The following is a 23305-nucleotide window of genomic DNA, read 5'->3' on the forward strand; positions in this document are numbered from 1 at the left end:
TTGCACAAACCACAGAGAACAGATGTTCTCATAAAACAAATATTTATTTTTTTAACAAAGATAGCTGTGTTTGCTTTTCATGTTGTTTTAGATCTGTTCCTAGGCACCTGTTAAGGTGACAGACTAAAAATGTATCTACTTATTCTTAATCTCAGTGATACAGAACATGTAATTTAGGAGAATGATACAATTGCTAAGCAATTAGTATTTATATGGACAATTCATTGCAAAATAAAACTTTGGAAAAATAAGCATATATCTACTCATATACATATGCATACATACATGCACATATAGTTATACATTTTACCAGAAATTTTACATCCCATATTACCAATATAAAGATTCCTAAAAGTATTATATTTCAAAAGTATGACATTGTGCAAAATAACAAAACAAATATTATCTTTTCTCCTTCCCATAATGTATTTTTAATAATACTTTCATTCAATTTCCAGATAGACAATAGTATTCTCCTTATACTGTAATAAGCATGGTATATTAAAATTATATAACATTCTAATGCTTACTTTAATGATAGATATAAATAAGAGTTGATTAGCATTTTAAGCCTAATAAATTTTAAGCCTAATAATACTGATAAACATTTTCTACAACAGTTTGGACTGATTATATAAGTGGTTTAAAAGAATATCAAACTTCTCAGTATACACTGTCTGAAACTATTAACATAAGGCTTATATAGTTTTATCTATGAACAATATTATATTTATCTAAGAATTCAAAAGTATCAACTGAGCCTTTCTGAAAATTTTATATGTGACACTAGGAAAATGAAATATTTGGAAATTTTTATTGTAGAAAACATGTATACTCTTGTCAATTTTTTATCTTTATTCAAACATAGTCCAATTTGTGCATAGTTTAGGTATATTCATTTCTTTTGAATCAAGGAAATACTAATTTTCCTATTTTAGGAAGAAAAAACATTACTATTGTTTCAGTATTTTTCATAATGTTTCTAATATGAATTATTGTCTCACATTTAGAGTTACTAGTGTGAACTTCATCAAATTAAAAAAAGTTTTTTTAAATAATGTCTGAGTTTTTTCTCTAGTGCTTGTTTGGAAGACATAAATTATTTCAGCTTCTATTTATTGTAGAATTTTTTTCTCCATTGAATTTGAGACATATTTTTTCTAGGTAGGCTATTCTTGGCTGCAAGTGTTTTTCTTTCAGAGTTTAGAGTATGTTGTTCCAGGCCTTCCTGGTCTTTTACTTTAATTACCTTTAAGATTCTCTCTATGGCCTCTACATTACTGTTTGATTATTATGTGGCATGGTGAACCTTTTCTTTGATCATGCCTACTAGGAGTCCATATGTTTCTTTTATCTGTGTGTCTACCTCCTTTTCTGTTTGGAAAATTTTGTTTAAAATTACTTCTTTGAAAAGATTATTGATTCCATTGGTTTCAGCTTTGATTCCATCTTCTATGCCTACTATTTTTAGAGTAGCTCTTTTAAAATTGGCCCAGATATCTGCAATATCCAATTCATGATCTGAAATTGTTTTTTCTCTAAATTATATAATATGCCTTAATTTTTGGAGTGGTCATTTTCTAAGAGTGAGATTCTATTTTCCATGTGGTTTAGTCTAGAATTTATAGTTTGTTTTGATGCCTTTGCTTCAATTATTGCATCCTTAACTTCCTTCAAGGCTTTATTTTGATTCCTGTTCAGGGCGTCTGATTCTTTTATTTGTTTCTTTATTTCTTGGAGGATCTCTGAATTCTTTTTAACATTTTGTATCATTTCTACTATGCCAAAAACAGATAAACAATAATTCCCATCAAACAAACAACTAAGCAAGGAAGAACAAACACTATCTCCTCAAATGAAGTTAAAACTAAAAAAGCTAGAAACTAAAATTCATCTCTCTATAACCAGGCCGAACATAAATGGATGAAAATCCCCAATAAAAAACATAGGTGACTAAATGGATTAAAACCCAGAATCCATCTACATGCTGCCTTCAAGAAACACACCATATAATAAAGATCCTCACAAAGTAAAGGGCTGAAGAAAAGTAATTCATACCAATGTAACTCAAAGACAAACAGGAGTAAGAACTATGATATCAGAAAAATATAGACTTTAATCAAGCTGGTGTGGTAATACACAATTGTAATCCCATTACTTGGGAGGCTGAGTCAGTAGAATCCCAAGTTCAAAGCCAGCCTCTGCTACTTAATGAGGCCCTCTGAAATTTAGTGAGATCTTTTTTCAAAGTAAATAATAAGAAATAGGGCTGGGGATGTAGCTTGGAGGTAGAGTGCCCTGTGTTCAATCCCCAGTACCACAAAAACACAAAAAAATAAAAACTAGATTTCAAGGCTAATCTACAAAAGAAACAAAGCAAGAAATTTTCTTTTTGCAGGTAAAAGGAACAATTCAACAAGAAGAAATAACAATAGTCAACATCCATGTCCCAAACATAGGTGCAGCCACGTTTACAAAACAAACTCTTCTTGATATTAAGTCACACATAGATCCCAGCACAATAACACTGGGAGACGTTTAACACTCTTTTCACACACCTCGACTGATCTTCTGGACAAAAGGTCAATAACAACTCCTCAGTCTTAAAGAACACCATAAATTAAATGGAACTAGGTTACAGGAGGTACTTTAGACAAAGAAGTAGAAAATTTAGATGAGTAAAGAAGATGACCTCACTGAGAGAGATGTGGAGGGGGAAGAGAAAAATTCCTTAATGCACATGATAGGCATTCACAACCATATCTAAATCAATCACTAAGCAGAGCATGAGAAGGAGGGAGAGGGAAGGGATTGGAGTGGGACATGGGGAAGGGCTAAATGAGTGATGTTTGCTTCTACCATCTTGTGCCTCATTAAGACGTGTGATAGCAATGCACTAATCAAAAGAAAAATGAAAGTTTTAAATTTGTCTAAATATGTATGGCTTTTATTGCATTATATAATTTTTCAAATATGGTAGAGCTACACACAAGAATATTGATAGAACTGAAATATACATTATTGAATTCCAAAAGTTGTAAATTTTATTGTAGCAGGACAATAAATAGTTTATTCAAGAAATTCCTAGCCTGAGAGCACAGAGTATTTGCATGTAAGTAGTCATTCTTTTTAAAATAGTACCAACTTGAACATATCCCAAGACAATTTAACTTTCTACTTTAGTTAAGCATAATGTAACACAAAAACTTGTGTTTAAAAAGTCAGGTTTTGCCGGACGTGGTGGCGCACACTTGTAATTCCCAGCATTCGGGAGGCTGAGACCTGGAGGATGGCGGTTCTCGGACAGCCTCAGCTACTTAGTGAGGCCCTCTGCAACTCAGTGAGACCTGGTTTCAAAATAAATAATAAAAAATAGGGCAGGGGGTGTAGCTCGGAGGTCAAATGCCCCTGGGTTCCATCCCCAGACCAGCAAAAAAAAAAAAAAAAAAAAAAAGGTCAGGTTTCAAATGTTAATAGTAAAATTAGTAAAACAATTAAATTTAGAAAAGCATAAAACATTTACATCTGAAAGTACAATTCTACCATTTATGTTTGTTTTCTTTTGAAGGTAAATTTAACACACAAGGAATGCCACTGTTTCTCATTATAATGTTTTATATGTCAGAAGTTCAAAATAAATTTTGCTTCCTTCCACAAGTGCAATAAAGCATTCTTTATTTTTAAGTTTTTCTTGCTGGAACATTGTTTTTATTCTTGCTTCTTAAGTCACTGTAATTTTTCATGAGAAGAACATTCTGATTGTAGCAAAAACAAAACATAAAAAATTCCTTCGGTGTTGAAATGGTTCTCCCAGAATTTAGAACACCAATCTTTTAATAACCCTTCTGCTTCTTCAACATGAAGTAAGTAATGCTAACTATCCTCTTTACATTTACATTTGCATTTTTAGGCAGAAGTAGTTGAGTCTACATAATAGTTGAGTCCATAAGGATTGTCAAAGTTTAAAAACATATATTACTCTCACAGAGGGTATTAAATCTTTACATGTAGTTCAAAAGCTGGGTGTTGATCTTAGCTCCTCCTCTCCTGTGATTCTTCCTATGTCATGTGCTTAAATTTCATCCTCTGTAATACCTAAATTCAAGGTTGCAATAAGACTGGCATAAAGAAAGAGTAATTCTATTAATATTTACTTTACTAAGTGACTGTAATACCATGTATAGATTTACAATAAAGTTTAAATACTATTCTGTAACATTATTACAGGCTAGATACTAGAACTTTTCAAATTAAACAGTTACAAAATATAATGCTAAATTAAGCACTAAAAGTTAAATGCTGAATATTTGAAGCCTGACCTTTTAGATCAATTATGCACAACTTTTCTTATTTTAATATACAGTGTTTTTCTTAGTTTTCTTAAATAGTTTGTTAAGTTAATTACATACATTTCAATAACTAAATGTATGTAATACCATATGTATTTTTTCCTATTTTACAGATCAGAAAAATGTGGTTCATACTAAGTGCTAATCTAGTATAACCCCCTAATAAACCCATGAGTTAATGTTCAGGTCTGTCTCACCCTATATACCATACTGTGCCAAAAATCCAGAAGCTAGGCTCTATTTAAATATTTCTTCTGCCTTTTATAACATTTATCAATCATGTCATCGATCAGAACAGTATTTATTTTTTAAAAAAATTAAATCCTTTCCTATCTTTACTTGCAAAGCATTGTTTTGGGGACTCTGGTTTTGTGATTATCCACATAATCTTCTGCATAGTGGAATCATCCTTGGTTCTCCTCCAACAGAGAATCCTTATCCACAATCCATGTGACCCAGCTGCCTCTTTTCATTCTTCTGAAATAATGCTGCAGCATATACCCTGGGCCTCCTCCTTATGGGTCTGTGTGTGTGAGTTTCCCTACAATATGAAATAAAAAACAAGATCAACATAAACTAGAATACATACACACAAAACAAAGGGTATGTTTTGAAACGATACATTTGTTTATTGAACACACATACATGCACACACAAAATTGCACTTCAACAGCTACCCATCCAGGGAAGGCAATAAGAACAGACTTATACACAGAAAAAAATAGAATTGCACGGCACCTGGTGTGTACGCAAACACCAGCAATCCCAGTACCTGGGAGGCTGAAACAGGAGGATTACAGTTTCAAGGTCAAAGTCAGCAATTTAGTAAAATAAATGACCAAGGATATAGCTTGAAGGAAGAATGCCTCTGGGTTCAATCCGCAGTGCCAGAAACAAAATAAAACAAACCAAAAAACCATAAAAATAGTTTTGCAAAGTTCAACAAAGTGCAAGAAAATAACTTGATAGCATGCTGAGATGGACTCACGCTGAGTATTAGAGGAATGAGAAGCAAATAACAGAAGGAAGACATTTCTCCTTGCTGAGATACCCGTGGCCATCTTCTCTAATAGAACCAGGTCTGTTCCACATCCATGTTTCTCCTAATCACTCATAAATCAAGAGACAATGATAGAGTAGAAAGATGAGGGAAGAGAATCAGGTATCAAATGTCCGAAAGAAGACAGAAAAGGGAGCTGATCTGGTCGATTTTGCTCAGAGTTCCAGAGGGAAGAAAAGCTAATCAAGAATAGCAATAGTAGCCTATCCATGCAACCTGGGCCTAAAACATCTTCGATTTCCTTAGCTTCTGGTATCAAATGATCTTATATACAGCTCATAAAAAATGCTAGCTCATACTCTGCATGCAGGATGAGTTTGGACTTCCATCAAGTTATAAAACAATGATCTACTGAGAAAAAAAAAATCTCTAAAGCACAGGGAGAATGGGATCGCAATTCATGATACCAGGAATGGATGGCCTTTCCATCATCCACAGAAAGAGGGGTGGGATGACTGGAAAGACTTTGATAAAAATAAATGGAGCCTGGGTTGCCTGGCTTGTGCTCATCTGGCTCTTTCACCGATGATACTTTCATTTCTTTCTTTTTTTTATTGATGCATTGTAGTCATACATCATAATGGGGTACATGATGGTGGAGGCATACATGCGCGCCTCACTTATTCAGCCCTGCCCCAATTCCCACCCCGTTCCCTCCCCCTCTCTCCCTCTCATGTTTGGCTGAGTGATTGACTTTGATATTATGAATGTACATGATGCACATTGGGGAACCCCCCCCCCACTCATCCATCTCAGTTCACCTTACTTGCTCATTTATGGTTTCTCCTTCTTCATCTAGAGTTCCTCCTATGACCGGTTTTCTCCCTAGCTTTTTCATATTAGTGAGAGAACCCGACTTCTTAATTTTGGGCACTGGCTAACTTCCGTTTCTGAGACATGGGGATACCACGCCAGCCCTTTGTGTCAGGGTTAGGGACTGCTACAGTCCTCGCACATACACTCCAGTTGGAGCATTATCAAACAATAAACAATTAATACAGACAATGACAAATGACACGAGTGTTTGAAGAAAGTTTAAAAAGAGGCCTGTGGAGTGATTTCTGCCACATTCTGTGAACACTGCCCTCTTGACGTTTATTTTGTTACAATCGACTTCATATATTTATAGTGGAGTAGCACTCACTACATGAAAAAGCTCTTCCTAGGAAGAAAGGAAGGACAGTCTAATGTAGAGTTTATGAAGTAATAAACATTAAATGAACTGGGCTAGATAATGCCTGGGTCTGTGGCTTTCTCATTAGAAACCAGCTCAAGTCGGGCGTGGTGGCGCACGCTTGTAATCCCCTTGTTTGGGAGGCAGAGACGGGAGGATCGTGCAGGTTCAAAGCCAGCCGTGCTGGCTTAAGAGACCCTGTTTCAAAAAAAAAAAAAGTATAAAAATAAGTCTGGGAGTGTAGCCCGGAGGTAGAAGGGTTTCCAGGAACCCCAGTACCACCAAAAAACAAAACAAAACAAAAAAAAGAAACCAGCTCAATCCCTGTCCCCAACGGAACCTGTCACTGGTCCCTTTCTTTAAGACTTCTTGTTCTTTCCTAAAACAACACATCTTTTTCATAGATAAATGTCAATTTCTGTCTATCTGTATTCTCACAATCTTAAAATCAGCTGGGTGTCAATTAAAGTGATGTTACTGAAATACATTTAAGACTGGAAAAGATTTCTGTGTACTTCCATATAAGGACTTGTTTAAAATTGGACATTAGTTCAGATAATGACTATTCTGTCAGATTAATCAAAGTGTCTCTCACATTCATCATTTGCTGATGATATCCAGCTTCTGAAGAGAGTCACTAGCCTGACACCAGAAGGCACTAAGATATGAGGCCAAAATTAGCTAAGCTGCAACAATGAGGTGATAATTACTCAGTGCAAATTCACATCGACAATGCATTTAGTAAGATCCTAACACTCGGAGTGCGATCTGCAAGGGCTCAAGTGTGTCTTGTACCGTGTGCGCCCCATCTGTTTAAATGGCTTTTCATCTTTTGAATTGCTTTCGAAAGTAGGAAACAGTGCATTAATTAGTTTTGCATGTCACAATGTTAGGTATAGGCCACATTAAGAGCCTCCTTTCAGCACTAAAACATTTCATTTATGTTATGCTGATAACATTTGTTATCATAAATACATGTTTTCCAGGGGAATTTGAATAGCAACTGTAGTCGCTTATTTTTCTCTAGTCTGGTGTTTCGGTCATTTGGTCATATATAGAAACTGTTGGAAGGCTTTTTAAAATCACCTTTCACAACTGAATGTGATTTTCTAGAGATGAGGCTTCAGTGTTAGTATTTTTTTAATCTTCCAAAGTGATACTGTTGTATATCCAGGTTTGAAAATCATTGTATTAGACACTAAGCCCACAAGAGAAATATGTTTTGTCATTGTATTCTTCTAACTAGAATTGTACTGAGCTCTTGGCACAATAAATCATAGTTCAAGAAAGAAAACAATAAATTAAATAAAGTGTGAATGCCATCTGAGAGCTAAATCCTTCCCCGTACGAGTTCTAGAGTATGAACTAGTGTTTCTCAGATACTATCTGCTCACTCTTGCCCTGTGTGTCTTTGTGAACTATGAGCATTCAACAGCTAGGAAGTACTTTACTCCTGTTTTCTGTCCATCTCCTTTTAACACAAAATCATTCACTAAATATTTTGAACAACCTCTTATTTATTGGAGCATTTTTCTAAACAAGTACAGAGAAAGAACAAGAGTATGTATGGCATTTGGACTTAAGAAAAATATTTCAATGGAATATCTCAATGGAATATTTCAATGGAAAGTATTTCAATGGAATGTGCCACATTAACAAAATAAAAGATAAACCCCATATGATCATTGAAAAAATATAAGAACCAGGAGAAGTGTGGAGGGGGGCCTGAAGAAGGAGGGGGGAGGAGAAAGGGAGTCTTCATAAACAAAATGGCTCAAACAAATTTACGTACATTTGTGAAGCAACCAATGCCATTTTAAGTATTAAAAATAGGGAAGAGGAATGAATTTTGTGGGCTTTAAAGGGAAGGTGCCAGGTACTATGAACATGGATGTTTCTATCACATTAAACCGCAGTATAATATATGATTACAATGCGCCATTAACTATATTATTTATTTTTTAAAAAAGAGACGTAGGAAAAGCATTTTTTAAATTTTAACAGTCATTTTATTTTTTAATAAAAACTCTGCAGAAAATAGATATTGAAGGAAACTTACTTCAACAGACAAGAAAGGGCACTTGTGAACATCCTATAGATAATGTCAAAATCAGTGGGAAACACTGAATGGTTTTCTTCTAATAGTGTCTAGTAGAGGTTCCAGCTAGACCAACAGACAAGAAAAGATACCCAAACTGGAAAAGAAGAATTAAATATGTCTCTCTTTTTAAAAACTTGTTAGAACTAATAACTTCTGTAAGAGCAGAATACAAAAGCAACACACATAAGTAATACTGTGTTCTTTGCACCACCAACAATAATCTATGTGAATAGGAAGTTAATAATAATTTCACTTACAATAGCGTAAGAACAAAATATTTAAGAATAAATCGAATGTTGATCAGTAAGTCAGAATAAAACATCATTTGCAACAATGATTAAAACTGTGCATATAATTATCTAGGCATTTGAGTTCTATACATAAATTTTTCATGTTAGAACAAGGGGCAATAGTTGACTTTTCATCATTTTCTTTCCTTTTGAGTGTGATATTGGTTTATAAAACTTAGAATTTTTTTGTTAAACTTCTATCTTATATTCCTTTTAACACTAGTTACATAATGTTGAACAACCATGCACTTATTCTACTATTGATGGCACAGACCTTCCTTCTTGGATATTAGAGTGAGGACATTATGAGTTTTGTTTATACCCAGTTCTGCCTCTAACAACTTTACTAATTGCATTATTATATTTTTATTGCACTGTTTTACCCACTAATTTATTAATGTGTTCAATTATTTTGATATTTTAATATTTTGATATGGGCATATAACTATCAAATTTCTCCATTATATAACTTAACATATAAATATGGAAAAACTTTGATTAAATTGTGAGAAGTGGATATTTAGTAAATACATATAAAATAATTTTGAAAATTAGTATATTAAAAAGAAATTCACCAAAAATAATTTTAATTTGTTTATTTCTTTAATAAGACCCTAAGTTTTCTCCTATGGAACCAAAAATATATATTTTTTCTGCAGCACAGAGAATTAATATCTCATTTTCATTTATTTTATATCTCTTGACTTGTGGGAGTTGGAAACTTTGCATCTGGCAGTTCCAATTAAACATTAATTGCAATTTGAAGAATTTGCCAGTATAAAATTGAAAAGCTTAGCAATAAAACAATTTTCTTTGCTTCGAAGCGATAAGTGAAACTAAAGAAAATGTTGATTGTTATCTAAAGCAAAATCTCATTCCCACGATAAATATTTTTGTTTTCATCCACTCAAATCAGTGATGATATTTCATCAGAAATAAACCTGAAGACCTAACCACTTCAGTCCAATGGTCCAGTTGACAAAACCCACCAGAGCTGATAGTGTTTTGAGTCATCCTCCCTGGCAATCAGCTAACTGAATTAAAAAGTGCAAAACAAGGGAGATTAGTCAGTCACAAAAATAAGAAATCGGATGCTCACTCTGATGTGCAAAAGCTAGGGAAAAAATGGGTCATCAGAAGAAATCTGGACAAGGAGAAGCAAACCATAGATGAGCAAAGAAGGCATCCCAACTGAAGTGGGTGGGAGGGAAAAGAGGGAAATTCTTGATGTACATGATGTACATTCACAAACATCTCTATATCTAAGTCAATCACTAAGCCAAACATGAGAAGGAAGGAGGAAGGAGGCAATGGGGTGGAATTTGGGTAAGGGTTAGTTGGGTGATGTGTGGATGTATGCCTCTAGCATCTTGTACCACATTAAGATGTATGACTACAATGCACCAATAAAAAGATAAAAATAAAATAAAAAACATAAAAAGAAAAAAGACACTGAAATACTTTGTGTGTTGAATTTTAAATCACTCAGTTTTAGGCTTCAGATATGAAATATAACCAAATACCTCCACGTAGATGGAGGTTGTTTCCATATATTCTTTTGGAAAGGAGCATACGTTTCATTTGCCAGTGCAGTCACAGGAGCAAGCCTGCCATGTTTCTGCTTGCAAACTCTAATCCTATTACAGAAAAGGGCAACAACATTAACACATGCACACACACACACACACACAAACACAACACACACCACATTTGCGTTAAGTATAACATAGCTCATCCTTTTGGTCATACACTGTTTTCAATTATTCTTCACTCAAATATTCTACCCTTTATCCTAAAAAAGATTATCTAAGCAATGTCCTCCATATAGCACTGGTCTCAAGGTTTTTTATACTCATGATAAATTTTGGAATAAATTCAATGCATTCTCTTTTGCTCCAGATGTCAATGTATTAAAACAATAAGTATTATGGACCTGCACCTGCACACACAATGTACTGTGGTGGAGCTAAGACAAGAAAATTTTAATAAATACTTCTGCATTGAAAAGATAAATGGAAGATGGACGTGGTGATGCACGCCTGTAACCCCAGTACTTAGGAGGCTGAGACAAGAGGATCACAGGTTCGAGGACAGCCTCAGCAATTAGTGAGACTTTTATCAACCTAGTGAGTCCCTGTTTCAAAATAAAAGTAAAAAAAAAATAGGGCTGGGGTATAACTTGGAGGTAGAATGCCCCATGTTCAATCCTCAGTGCCACAAAAAATTCCAGAGAAATGAAAAAGAATAATGGAATCTTACTTAATAAATATAGCAAGGGTCCACTACTTTGACCATAGGGAATGTTTCTATAATTGTCCTAGATTCTACATGCTGAAAATAGTTACTATGTAGTTAATACTTTTATTTTATTTTAATTTTTTGCAGTGCTGGGGCTCAAAAAGTCTTGTGCATGCTAATTAAGTAATCTATCAGCTATGCCTCAATGCATCTGTATTTTTCTATGGCTCTGCTCTCTAGGAGGCAAATTATTATTATTATCACCATCATCATCATTAACAACAGCATGATTATAATTATCATATCATGGCCATATCTTAATATGCTAATAAAGAATACTCCCTCCTAGGATTTTCATAGGATGGTCAAACAACTCATTCTTTTAGAACTTCGGAAGAACAGAAACATTTCAGATGTTGAGATATGTATCTCTGTTATCCTAGGTTGTAAGTTCATGTGTCAGCATAACTTTCACAAAGACTCTTTTGTTTGATCCAAGCAACTTTCACGGGTCAATATTCACATCTAAAATTATTTTGTAGACATTATGCTGTTTTTGAGCTACTCGCAGTTCCGTTGAATTATGAGACATTCTGATAGAGGCAAATTCTCATTCCCAGTACCATTTTGCTTGGCTTAAAGCATTTATAAAAAACAAAATTTCAATGGATACATATGCCATCGATTTGCCACAAAGACCCACTTTAATTGTCTAACACATTATCAGTTTTATATTTTCCCATCTGGAGATATGTCTTAAAACCCTGGAAGTCACAAAACTACATAAATTGCTCGCCCATTTTATATATTCCTCTGAAAATTGACAATTATTTTCTAAGTTCATCATCCTTGTAGGTATTTGTCAAATATACAAGTAGCAAACAAAAATATTATTTCACACATTTTCACATAAATACCATAATCTCATCCTGTTCATCATCTTTCTTCTAAGGTAATACAGGAAAATTATGCACCAAATGTACACTGTGGATAAACTACCTAAACAGAAACAGGGGTCTATTCTATCAGCCTCCAATCTATTACTGTATTCTTACCATCTATTTCTGATTTAGAGTTTTTTATAGTATTTTAATGGCCATGGCAGCCAGTCTCAACTAATGTTATTTGTTTTTTTTGTTGTTGTTTACTGTTTTTTTTGCGATTGTCTCAGTCATCATTATCACTGCTATAATCTAGAAAACCTGACCATATATTATATTTAGACATAAAATATTCTCTACAGACCTCCTAATTCGTGTGTGTGTGTGTGTGTGTGTGTGTGTGCTTATAGATGCATAATTTATAATTGCCAAACTATGAAACCGGCCAAGATGTCCAATTTTAGGGACTAATATTTTACTAATTTAAAAAAGCTCTAGAAAAATATTTTCATTACCTTGAAAATTATGTACTGGTATTTAAAAAGTTTACTTACTGCCTTTCTCACCCCCAACAAACAGGAGCATTTTAAAACTATTTACAGCCAGGTGTGGTGGCACATGCTTGTAATCCCTGCACTTGGGAGGCTGAGAAAGGAGGATTGCACATGTTTGAAGCAAAAACAAAAACAAAAATCTATTTACAGCAATAACAGCTGTGATCAAATAAAATTGTAACGATGTTCCATAGAGACTATCTAATGCATTCTTCTTATTATTATTTCATCACATGGGCAACATTAAACATATTGCATATCTATGTTCATAGCTGCACAATTCACCATTGCCAAACTATGGAACCAACCAAGATGTCCATCAACAGATGAATGGATTACAAAACTGTGGGATATGTGCACAATGGAATTTTACTCAGCCATGAAGAAAAACACAATTACATTATTTATAGGGAAATGGATAGAACTGGAGAACATTATGCTAAGTGAGATTAGTCAGTAACAAAAAAGAAGAAATCAGATGCTTTCCCTAATATATGAAAGCTAGGGAGAAATAGGTAACAGGAGGAACTCTAGATGAAGAAGGAGATCCTATAGAGAAGCTAATAAGACGACCTGAGGGAATGGGAGGGGAAAAGAGGGAACCTCTCTAAAGCACATGGTGTACTTTAACAAACGTATCAAAGTCAATCACTAAGCCAAGCTTGTGAAGGAGGGATGGAGAGGAATGGGGTGGGGATCGGGTATAATCGGGTATGGGCTAATTGGATGATGTGTGCATGTACATTTCCACAAGTTTTTGTTTTTATCACATTAAGATGTATGACTACAATGCACCAATAAAATTTTCTTTTAAAGTAAACATATTTGCTTATCAGGATGAAATACCTTCTAAGAGTAGAGGGCAACTGTGAACCTCAGTGATGGGTTGATTCTACTTTCAAGTGAGATTTTTAAGAACTATTTTGATTAAAAACTAAAACTGTAAGTGTGGAATGTTTATTGCTATCAAATTATTATTTAGAAAATAATCAAGCTTTTCCCAAGTGTTTGAAACTATCTGAAAACAGTCTCTCCCTCCCCTGGAGCATGTCTCTCACTCCACGCTAGTTTCTACTCTGTTATCTAAAGTCCTTTTTTATTTAATTACTCTTTAGCTTCCATATTTAGAGACAACATATGACCCTTCACTTTTGGAGACTAGCTAATCTCACTTCATATAATATTCTCTAGTTCCACCCTTTTTCCTGCAAGTGAAATAATTTTGACCTCCTTTATTGCTGAGTAGAATTCCATTCTGTGTAGATAGTTTAATTTTGTAATGCATTCATCTATTGATGAGCATCTAGGTTGGCTCCATAATTTGACTATTGTGAACTGTGCTGCTATGAACAGTCTTTCTAACCCAATGCTTTCTATTTTGTGCCTCACAAGTCATCCAGCAGGAGAGAGGTGGTAAATAGACACCACTGGGGAGTGGTCCACTAGTCATACTGATCTCCAGACTTTGTGTCCATAGGAAAAATCACTATAGTTTGTAACTGCCGCTGAAGTCACACCATGGTTACAGATATGCTGTTAAGGCATTATACTGAGACCTGCCTTCTAGAAACATCTGACAGATCCCAGAAGCCACTAATAAGTTGACATTACATGACAAAATGGGACTCTTCTTAAACAGCAGAGAGCGCTGGGAAAATTTATATATCTTTAATATAATCACAACATGTATCATACTTTTTATTTTAATACTTAAATATCAAAATTTAAACACAAATATTTAATGATTGCTGTACCCATATTAAACACACACCAAAAAAACCACAAAACTCCATGCTAAAATTTTAAATCCTGAAATACATTATTAGTCCATGAATGTGCTCTTTTTCTCTTTTCTTACAATTTTAATGTTTATTTTCATCTTTAAATGTGAAGTTGTTTATCCAGATTACCACTATATGTGAATAAAAGAGTAAATGCTTTATATACATAGCAAAATACTATCATGACACCACCCAGCACGTATTCACGTACAGAGCACCTATCTTCGTTTTGACTGAGTCCTACTTTAAGTTCCTTGGGAATCTCATTCTCTTTTTGATCCATCTGGCTGCCGTTTTTGCCTGGTACTGCCTGCTTAGTTTTGGGGAGGCATGTAGAAGGTCCAACAGTTTCTTTCAAAAGAAAGCAGGGATCCCACTATCCCCACTCTACTCCTGTAAGTCTGAAGAATGGCAAGTGCTTCTGACAGAAGAACGTGTTCTAGGAAGAAGCATGATGAGTCATTCTCCTCTTACTGCCCTACATGCTGCCCAGTGCTGTCTGAGGAAGAAAGATTCTGTGCTGCTGGCCTGATGTTCCCATTACTGCCCCGCCTGACTGCAGGACTTTGCCTCTGCTGCCGGGAGAAAGTAGTAGAAAGGGCACAGATAAATCCACGATGATGAGATTTCACCGCAACTCAGGTTTGTCATAATTAACACCACCCACAGTGTAAATTTACATATGTCTTTTCATTTTCAGTCAAATTGTATACTGCAAAATTAACAGTATTATTATTAAGGAATAAATCATTAAAACTTTACAAAAAAAAAAACCCTCTAGTTTCTCCTAATGTTAGGATACTGCAACACAAACCAATATTTCTTGAATTTCCTGAAAAATATTGTCATCAGACTGTGTATATAAAAAGTTACAAAGAACGGCACAAGTTTGAAATGCACTTTTAAATTATTTTAGGGCAATTAGGTATATTATTCGAAATGGGTTTCAAAGCTTTTGCCAATTTTCATACTAATAATGATGAATCAGAGATTCAAAAGTAAAAATAGCATAAAATATTGCAAAATTCTGATGAAAATGTAGAATACATTTTTAAAATAACCAAATAGAAGACTTTTCTAAGGAGGATTCCAATCCATGACATAATAATATACATTTAATCACAATTATACAATTTTTGTATAGAAAATAAAATAACATGTTCTATGCAGAAAATGTTATGAGACAGGTACTAACTGTATTATACAAAAACATATCAAGTAGATAAAAATAACTGACTAGAAAATCTAAATGATAGAATTCACAGGAAAGATAATAAATTATCTTCTAAAATTTGAGATTCAAACTTGCTTAGTAAAAGAAAACTAAATCCAGTTTAAACATGTTTAACACATCAAAGTTATAGAAATGAAAACCAGATTGGTAGTGGGATAAGAGAGGGTTCAGGGAAGGCAGGTTGGCTATAATATGGTGATATTTGGATTCCTGTGATGGAAATCTTCTCTGTCCTGACTTTATCTGCTTTAATATCTTGGTTGTGCTATTGCAAGATTACCTAGCAAAATGAAACCATTGGGAAAACTGGGTAAAAGCTGCACAGACCCCTTCGGTTTATTTCTGACAACTGTGTATGAATCTAGAATTATCAAACCTGAAAGTGCAGTTATAAGGGTATAGAAAAAAAGAAACCAGTACATCTGTTGGTAAAAATGTAAACAAGCAGAGCCATTATAGAAGAATATGGAGGCTCCTCAAAAAATTACACTAAGACTATCAATCATATCCTGCACATCCACTACTAGGTATATATTAAAGCAAATGAAATGTGTAGGTAAAAGGGATATCTGCACGCTACTGTTCATTTATTGCAGAGTATTCCACAAGAGCCAAGAAATTAAAATAGCCTACGTCTTCATCAACTAATGAATGGATAAAAAAAATTGGCCCAATGGGACATATGCACAGTAGAATACTATTTAGCCATAAAAGAACAAAATGTTATCATCTGTGACAACTTGAATGTATCTAGACATTGTATTATTTAAAATAAACCATAGGAATCACAATTATAACCGTTGATATTTAAGCTCTTGGAAGAAGAAGAGAAGAGACATATTTGGATTTCGGAGCTGGATTTGGCATTCAAATTGGTTAGTTGGTCAGTAGCTGCAGAGTACTGCAGTTTATGGAATCATCACAGTGTTTTTACTGAGGAACATCACAAATCACATTTGAAATGCAAACAGAATTTCGTTTTTTCTATTCAGAATACAATTTTCAAATGTCAAGTCATATGCCTTTTTCTTTGACAAAGAAACATGCAGAAAGGAACACAATGCTATTATTTCTAATGACAATGGAACATTTAAAGAAAGATCTTTCTTGATTTGTCAAACACAAAGTCAAGAATTTGCTACAAAAATGAAGCAGAGCTTAATGGAAAAGTTATAACAACTATGTAAGACGATGGCTGCTTCTTGGGAATTCTGCACCTATTTTAACACTTTTGCAATTTAGCACAATTGATTCTCAGGTGATCAGTGGTCTGTCAGGAGGCCCGAAAAATTCACTAAGATGGATTAGAAGAAGTTAAGTAAGCAAAAACACTGAGATATGAAAATAAGAAAGGATGCCTGGGAGAAGAAAAGAAAGAACTGAGGGAGGAAAGAAAAAATAATCCTATCAACTCTCAGTTTTCTTAATTTTAGAATTACCTAAGAAGACATTTTGCTGTCTATAAAATTAATTACAATAGTTATTATTTAACGTTTCTCAAAATATCAATAATGTTTACATATATATTTGGGGTAGGAAGAGTAATTTAAAAATTTCCAATAATAAATAAAGAGATTAAAATTACATGACCTAAACATAAGATTTGTATAAGGACTGAGGTGTAGCTTGGGGGTAGAACACCCCTGCATTCAATCCCCAGTATCAAAATGAGAAAGAAAAGAGAAAGTGAATGCCTAGAAGAAAATACTATTGCCTACAAGATGACATGGAATTGACATGTAGAGAGGGAGGTTACTACAGACATGTTAGACAGCTCTAAACAGATTTTGTGAAGACAGTATTGAAGAGAAGGGGAAGAAAGCCAGTTGGTTTAGCTATGTGCAAACTGGGTAAAGTTGGTCTAGAGATGAATTAAATTTTATGTTGGTCAGAACATTGTCCCAGAGAGTGAAGGGTACATGGTTTCTAAAGGGAAAATAACTTTAATTTCACTTGAACAGGCGATGACAGAAATAAACTAGTGAAGAGAAAATTACCCAAGACTGACTGTTAACACATTTTAGTTTGCAACTAACAGGAAGAGAACAGGCAAGATTTTATCTTATATAACAAATCAGAGGATGTACCGCTCTCGTGGTTGGTTAGTTTTGCAGTTTGCTACCTATGTTTTTAGGAATATTCGAGTGATACTTTTATGCTGAGAACTTTGGGATCCTGAATTTTTAATGAAATTCCAGTGCTCCTCCTTAAGAGGTTGATGATAGGATACTCCCCCATTCATTGAACTCAGGGGTGGCCATGTGACTTTCTTTGACCAATGGAATGCAGTCTAAGGGATGGCCCTCACCTCCAGGCAGTTGAAGGGCCCTTCTGTTACCACACTCTGTTTTCATGCCTCTACAGTGGTTGTGAAAGGAGGCCTTTCTACCCTTGAGTCACTCTGTCACTTTGTGACATTGGAAGGACCTACAAGAGGAGGAGTCAACTTTATTTTGTAATTTAACGTGATGTTTACATTTAATCTTTCTGTAGCATGATCTCAACGATTGGAAATGATACATTCTCCCTAGTATGTGGATTTTGCCTCAACAAGAAATCAATGATAGTGAAGAGAATATCCGAGGGGTAGGGAGGAAGGGAACTCTCTTTTTATAGGTATTTCTTTAAAGTTTAAAAATGAAGATGAATAGCATGAAACTATGAAAAGAAGGAGTGCATAGTCTACTCTTTGATCAAAGCACAACCAGAGCTAGATTAAAGTCAAATTTCATGCAGGTAAGACATGGATCAAGATATTCTGTCTGAAAAAGAATATAGATGCTAGATTGGTGTTCAAATGTACCTTGACACATTGCAAGAGAAAAATATTATAGGGATTAATAAGCCAGATAATACTTCTTTTACATCCTGTTTATGTATTTGATTCTATATGTGTACATCCTGAGTATATCCCACACGTATAATATAAATAGATACAGATTACTTCCTAGGAGATAGGCTCAATAAAAATAAGTGTTTGAAATTTGTTCTGTTTTAGTAGCATGCATTAATCATCAATTGCATCCACAAATAGTGAAGTCCTATAATAGTAAGCAATGCATTTTCATCTGTTATAAAACATATCCTGGCTCTGTGATATTTAAAGGTTTCTAAGGAAGTGTTAATATGGCTATGAATCCTCCAGCTAAATCATAGCTGTGAGTAACAAACACAATTTAATACCTATGAAGAATTGTGTGTCTCCAGGTAACATGTAAGTGTTAAGTTAAACCACTGATGGCTAATCACCAAAATTATAGATGAAATTACAAGTTTTCTTTCTATTTCCCTGGCCCCTGTGGAGAGGAGAGAGTGAGTCCAGTGAGGCACACTGCCTGGGGACTGTGTATCTCCTCCAGTTTCTCTTAGCACCATGCAGGCTTAGCTGAACAATGTTTTATAATGAAAGTCTCCAATCTTCTCTCTACCCACACTCATTGCCCTGAAGCATAAAGCTACAAGTGTTCAGAAAAAATACTTTTGTTGTTGTTAAAAAATGCTTAATTTCTCTGGGCGTGGTGGCGCAAGTTTGTAATCCCCGCGCTTGGGAGGCAGAGACAGGAGGATCGCGCAGGTTCGAAGCCAGCCGCGCACGCTGGCTTAGCAGACCCTATTTCCAACTCAAAATGTAAAAATAGGTCTGGGAGTGTAGCCCGGAGGTAGAAGGGCTTCCAGGAACCCCAGTACCACCAAAAAAAAAAAAAAAAAAAGCTTAATTTCTTTTGATAAATCACTCTTACAAGTCTCTCGTGTAGCTCCTCATATGTGAAAGTGATTCTGCAAAGAGTCAACTCTCTGAATAAACGAAGTTATTGTGTTCTCTCAGATATCTAGATAAATAAACAATTTAAATAAAGTAAATAGACTTTTAGTTCAAGTTTTCTAGACCCAGTAAGCAAATGATTCCTACTTTTAATGGTGCAATGTAATTATAAATCAGAGTAAAATTAAAATTATACATATATGCACACATCACTGGTGTTTCTCTACATATGCCATCCATTATCAATAAAATTGTGATTTGGAATTTAGATTAAAAATATGTTCACTGGAATCATACACCGTACCTTATGCTATTTGTCCTATCAGTTTAAGTCTTTCCTTTACTTTGTGGATCTGTCTCTGCTTTTCTCATAGGCTTTTCCTTCTTCACTATGCGAGTGATTTGACTATATTCATCTTAATACCAGTGCTGCTTAGCCATCTGCGTTTGCTTTTAGATCTATCCCTCACCTTTCTCACTCTGATACCCTATAAGAAAAATTCATTTCCAAGGGTCCATTCACAGTAGACTTCCAGAGAAGTTGAACCAATAGGAAGTTTCTGGCAGAAGACTAGAAGGCAGTAGGCAGAAGAACGCATAACACTCCTCTTGTTATATTTATAGAACTAGCAAGGTAACTCAGTTTTGTAATCTTATCTGAAAGAGAGAGTAATATTCACAAACTCAGATGATCTCCAGAACATAGGAACTAGATGCCTACATAGAGCATCCATTATAATTTAATTCTCCAGATGGCCTCTGTATTCAAAAACCAATATATATTACTTAATGACATTATTAAGTATATTCTGCTGGTCAGTATCAACTGGTTTAGTTCAATGTGGTAATAAATTAATAGATAAGACCTTCCCTTCAATGCAGTTTCTTCTCTTACTGTGTATTGGTGATTCTAAAAGAGAAGCATTGGAGGTTAAACCTGGGTAAAATGTTATGATAAAATTTAGGGAAAAGTAACTACATCTCTCCAAGTCTAAACATATCTCGATACACATTCCCAAGGATACACATTTCCTGATGTATTAGCAGAGTCCACCTTTGCTCCAGGACTACTGATGAATTCAACAGTGTGATATTTCATGAGTTAAAAGAGAGTTTCTTAGGGAAAAAAAAAGTAAAATTAGAAATCCTGGGTCATAAAAATAAAAGAAACAGTAAAGATCTCATGTTTCAAAATCCCCAGGCGAAGAATCAGCCCAGTGAGCCAGCTGCTGTGCTGGGCACGGGGTGAGGGGGAGTGGGGTGGGGGGGTGGGGGGTATGGGCTTGTGCTCATGTAAGTCATTCCTCTCACAACCCATCACCTTCTTAACTGTTCTGCTTAGTGGAGTCTGGCCATTTGACTTTGTGAACTAGCTGTTTTCACAGGTAATCTGCATATGTGAGATATGTGAGGTCCACAAAACATGGAAAGCTTGGGTTTGCTGAGAAGACAGTCATGTGTTGAAGTCAGCCCGCTGGGACGCACTAGCTGCCACTGCAAATCTTTTGTGGTTCTCTGTGTTACAAACAACAGCCACAGACTTGGGGAGCTCGCATTTTATGAGAAGAAATACGTGAGGTCGTGTACACTAAAACAGAATGTGATGACGACTGATGCTAGAGCTGGAAATGGTTGCTGGAGACAAACAGTAGAGAAGATACTAAGCTTTCCTAAACACAGAACGTGCTGCAAACCCCTGTTATTCGTGTCCGTTACCTATGTGAGTGTAGTTTTAATCTCATTGTTATGTAACGATAAAGAACAGGAACTAAATGCATTAATATTTCCTATCACGTCCCCCAAAATGTGCTTTACTTGTAAATAACCTTGTTATTTTTGCAATAAAAAGAGGCTTGAGGTTTTTAGGGAGAAAACAAATCCACAGGTACGTTCTTGACTTTTATTGGCAGATCTAGGAACCTTTCCAGTAAGCAACTGACAATATGGAAACAGATAATGCTTTTGCATTCTTGCACGTATTTTGACTCCATAACTACTGAATAAAAATCAGTCATGCAAACCACATGTAGAAAATTTTTTTCTCTGAATTTTTAACTCATATTTTAGAGTTTCCCATTGCAGTATTATTCACATTTAAGTTATGGAAGCAACCTAAGTTTTCATCATCACATGAGTAGAGGATCACTGAATGTAAAAACAGAATACCATTTAGCCTAAAGGAGAAAGAAAATCCTGCCACTTATGGCAATATAGATAAACGTAGAGGAACACCATGCATGCTAAGTGAAACAAGATAGGTAATTTAAGACGAATACTGTGTGATCTCATTACTCTGTGATTTTTTAAAAAAAAATTGAACTCCAATAAGATGTAGCAATAGTTAAGTGAAATCTTTTACATATAAAAATGAACAGAATTAAAAGTCTTACACTAAACATTACACAAAGACATTTGAGGTCTAAATATTTTTTCATCTGTTTATATTGTATATCTTAACTTCATAAGATCTTACAATACTTTATTTAGATGTGCTGTCAATAGAATCAATATTTATAATTTGTGTATGAAGGACTGATTAAGTTATTAATTTCATAATATTTATAAGACTTTGTCCATCATTTTAAAAAATTTTAAATAAGCGGTGCTTCCTAGTCTGGGTAAGGCCACACATTGTACACACTCTCTGTTGAACATAATCACAAAACAGAGTTTGTTCCACAGTAAAAAGAAGACATTGCTACAAAGAACAAATTCACTTGCAAATGCAGGAGCAAGGCAAAATAAATTCCTCTCTGCAATAAAGGGAAGCAATTTTCTTCCAAATTCCTCACTTGGAATTTATCTTGCAAATAGTTGAAACTTTTTATCATTTGAATTCATTTAGTTATTTTACGATTTTGCTGTTGTTGCCCAGAATTTTTTTCCTTCCTTCCTTAACCATTCAGCTCAATTTATTTCCTAGTGAATAATTGCACAAGATCAGCTTGGTACCATTGCAAAAATCAGATAAGACAACTACTTAACATTTAAAATAACTTTACCCTGTATATATGAGATGTTTATTTATTTATTTATTTATGTAATTAAACCCAGGGTCATTCTATCTCCAAGATATACCTTCAGACCGGTTTTATTTTTCATTTAGAAACTGAATCTCCATAAATTGCTGAGACTGCCTTCAAATCTGTAATCCTCCTGTCTCGGCCTCCCAAATACTGGGATCACAGATGTGTGCCGTCATGCCCAGCTCAGATGCATTTAGACTTAAAGCTGAAGATACTCAGTGGTGATGTTTTCTTAAAGTTTATTCATGACTAATAAATGTTATGTCCTAGTAAAACTGAATATGAGTGTTTTCATTGGTATTTTGATAATTTTTTATGCTTTTCACTTCAAATAATCAAATACCATGTAGGAGTTTAGAAGACTATTACTGTATTGTACATATGTGGTTGAGAAAAAAAAATCCAAGCAATTTCATCATAAGCTTGTAAAACAATAAAAGTTGTAAACAATCCATCCAGTTTCATGTTCTATGCATTTTATCAGTCAGTTCATACGAGGTGAGAAAACAATCCCCACCATTGCAGTAAGCCATTTGGTCCATTAAGACACCTCACAACCTGCCAAGAGACATTCTGCCTGAATAATGATGTTTCGTTTTTGCATTGCTCAAATTAACTGGTTATGTGCCAGATGCCCATTTCACTTGGGCAGATAGATCAAGATTATGATTCACTAAAGGTCTGAAAGGGTCCATATAGCCACCCAAATTACATAAAGTTTACTAAAAAAATAACTTAAGCGCTCCTTATGATTCCACTCAAAGTGATTTACATTCTATTACAGATATAAAAAGTATGGCAACTGAAAATAAAAATTAAATAATGTGGACATAGCCACATGATAAAAACACTTT

The 23305-nt window shown here is 34.6% G+C and overlaps 1 protein-coding gene across 1 annotated transcript in view; it reads right to left on the reverse strand.

The window, feature by feature from the left end:
• Positions 1-14668: 14668 nt before the first annotated feature.
• Positions 14669-23305, reverse strand: part of CCDC102B (coiled-coil domain containing 102B) — a gene marked incomplete at both ends in the record, with an annotated part of 181996 nt that continues 173359 nt past the window's right edge. The window contains 1 exon segment of the mRNA XM_080714665.1: positions 14669-14779. Within this exon segment, the coding sequence (XP_080570791.1) occupies positions 14669-14779 (111 nt within the window).

The sequence above is a fragment of the Muscardinus avellanarius genome (assembly GCF_963383645.1).
Source record: "Muscardinus avellanarius genome assembly, chromosome: 17".
Classification (NCBI taxonomy): Eukaryota; Metazoa; Chordata; class Mammalia; order Rodentia; family Gliridae; genus Muscardinus; species Muscardinus avellanarius.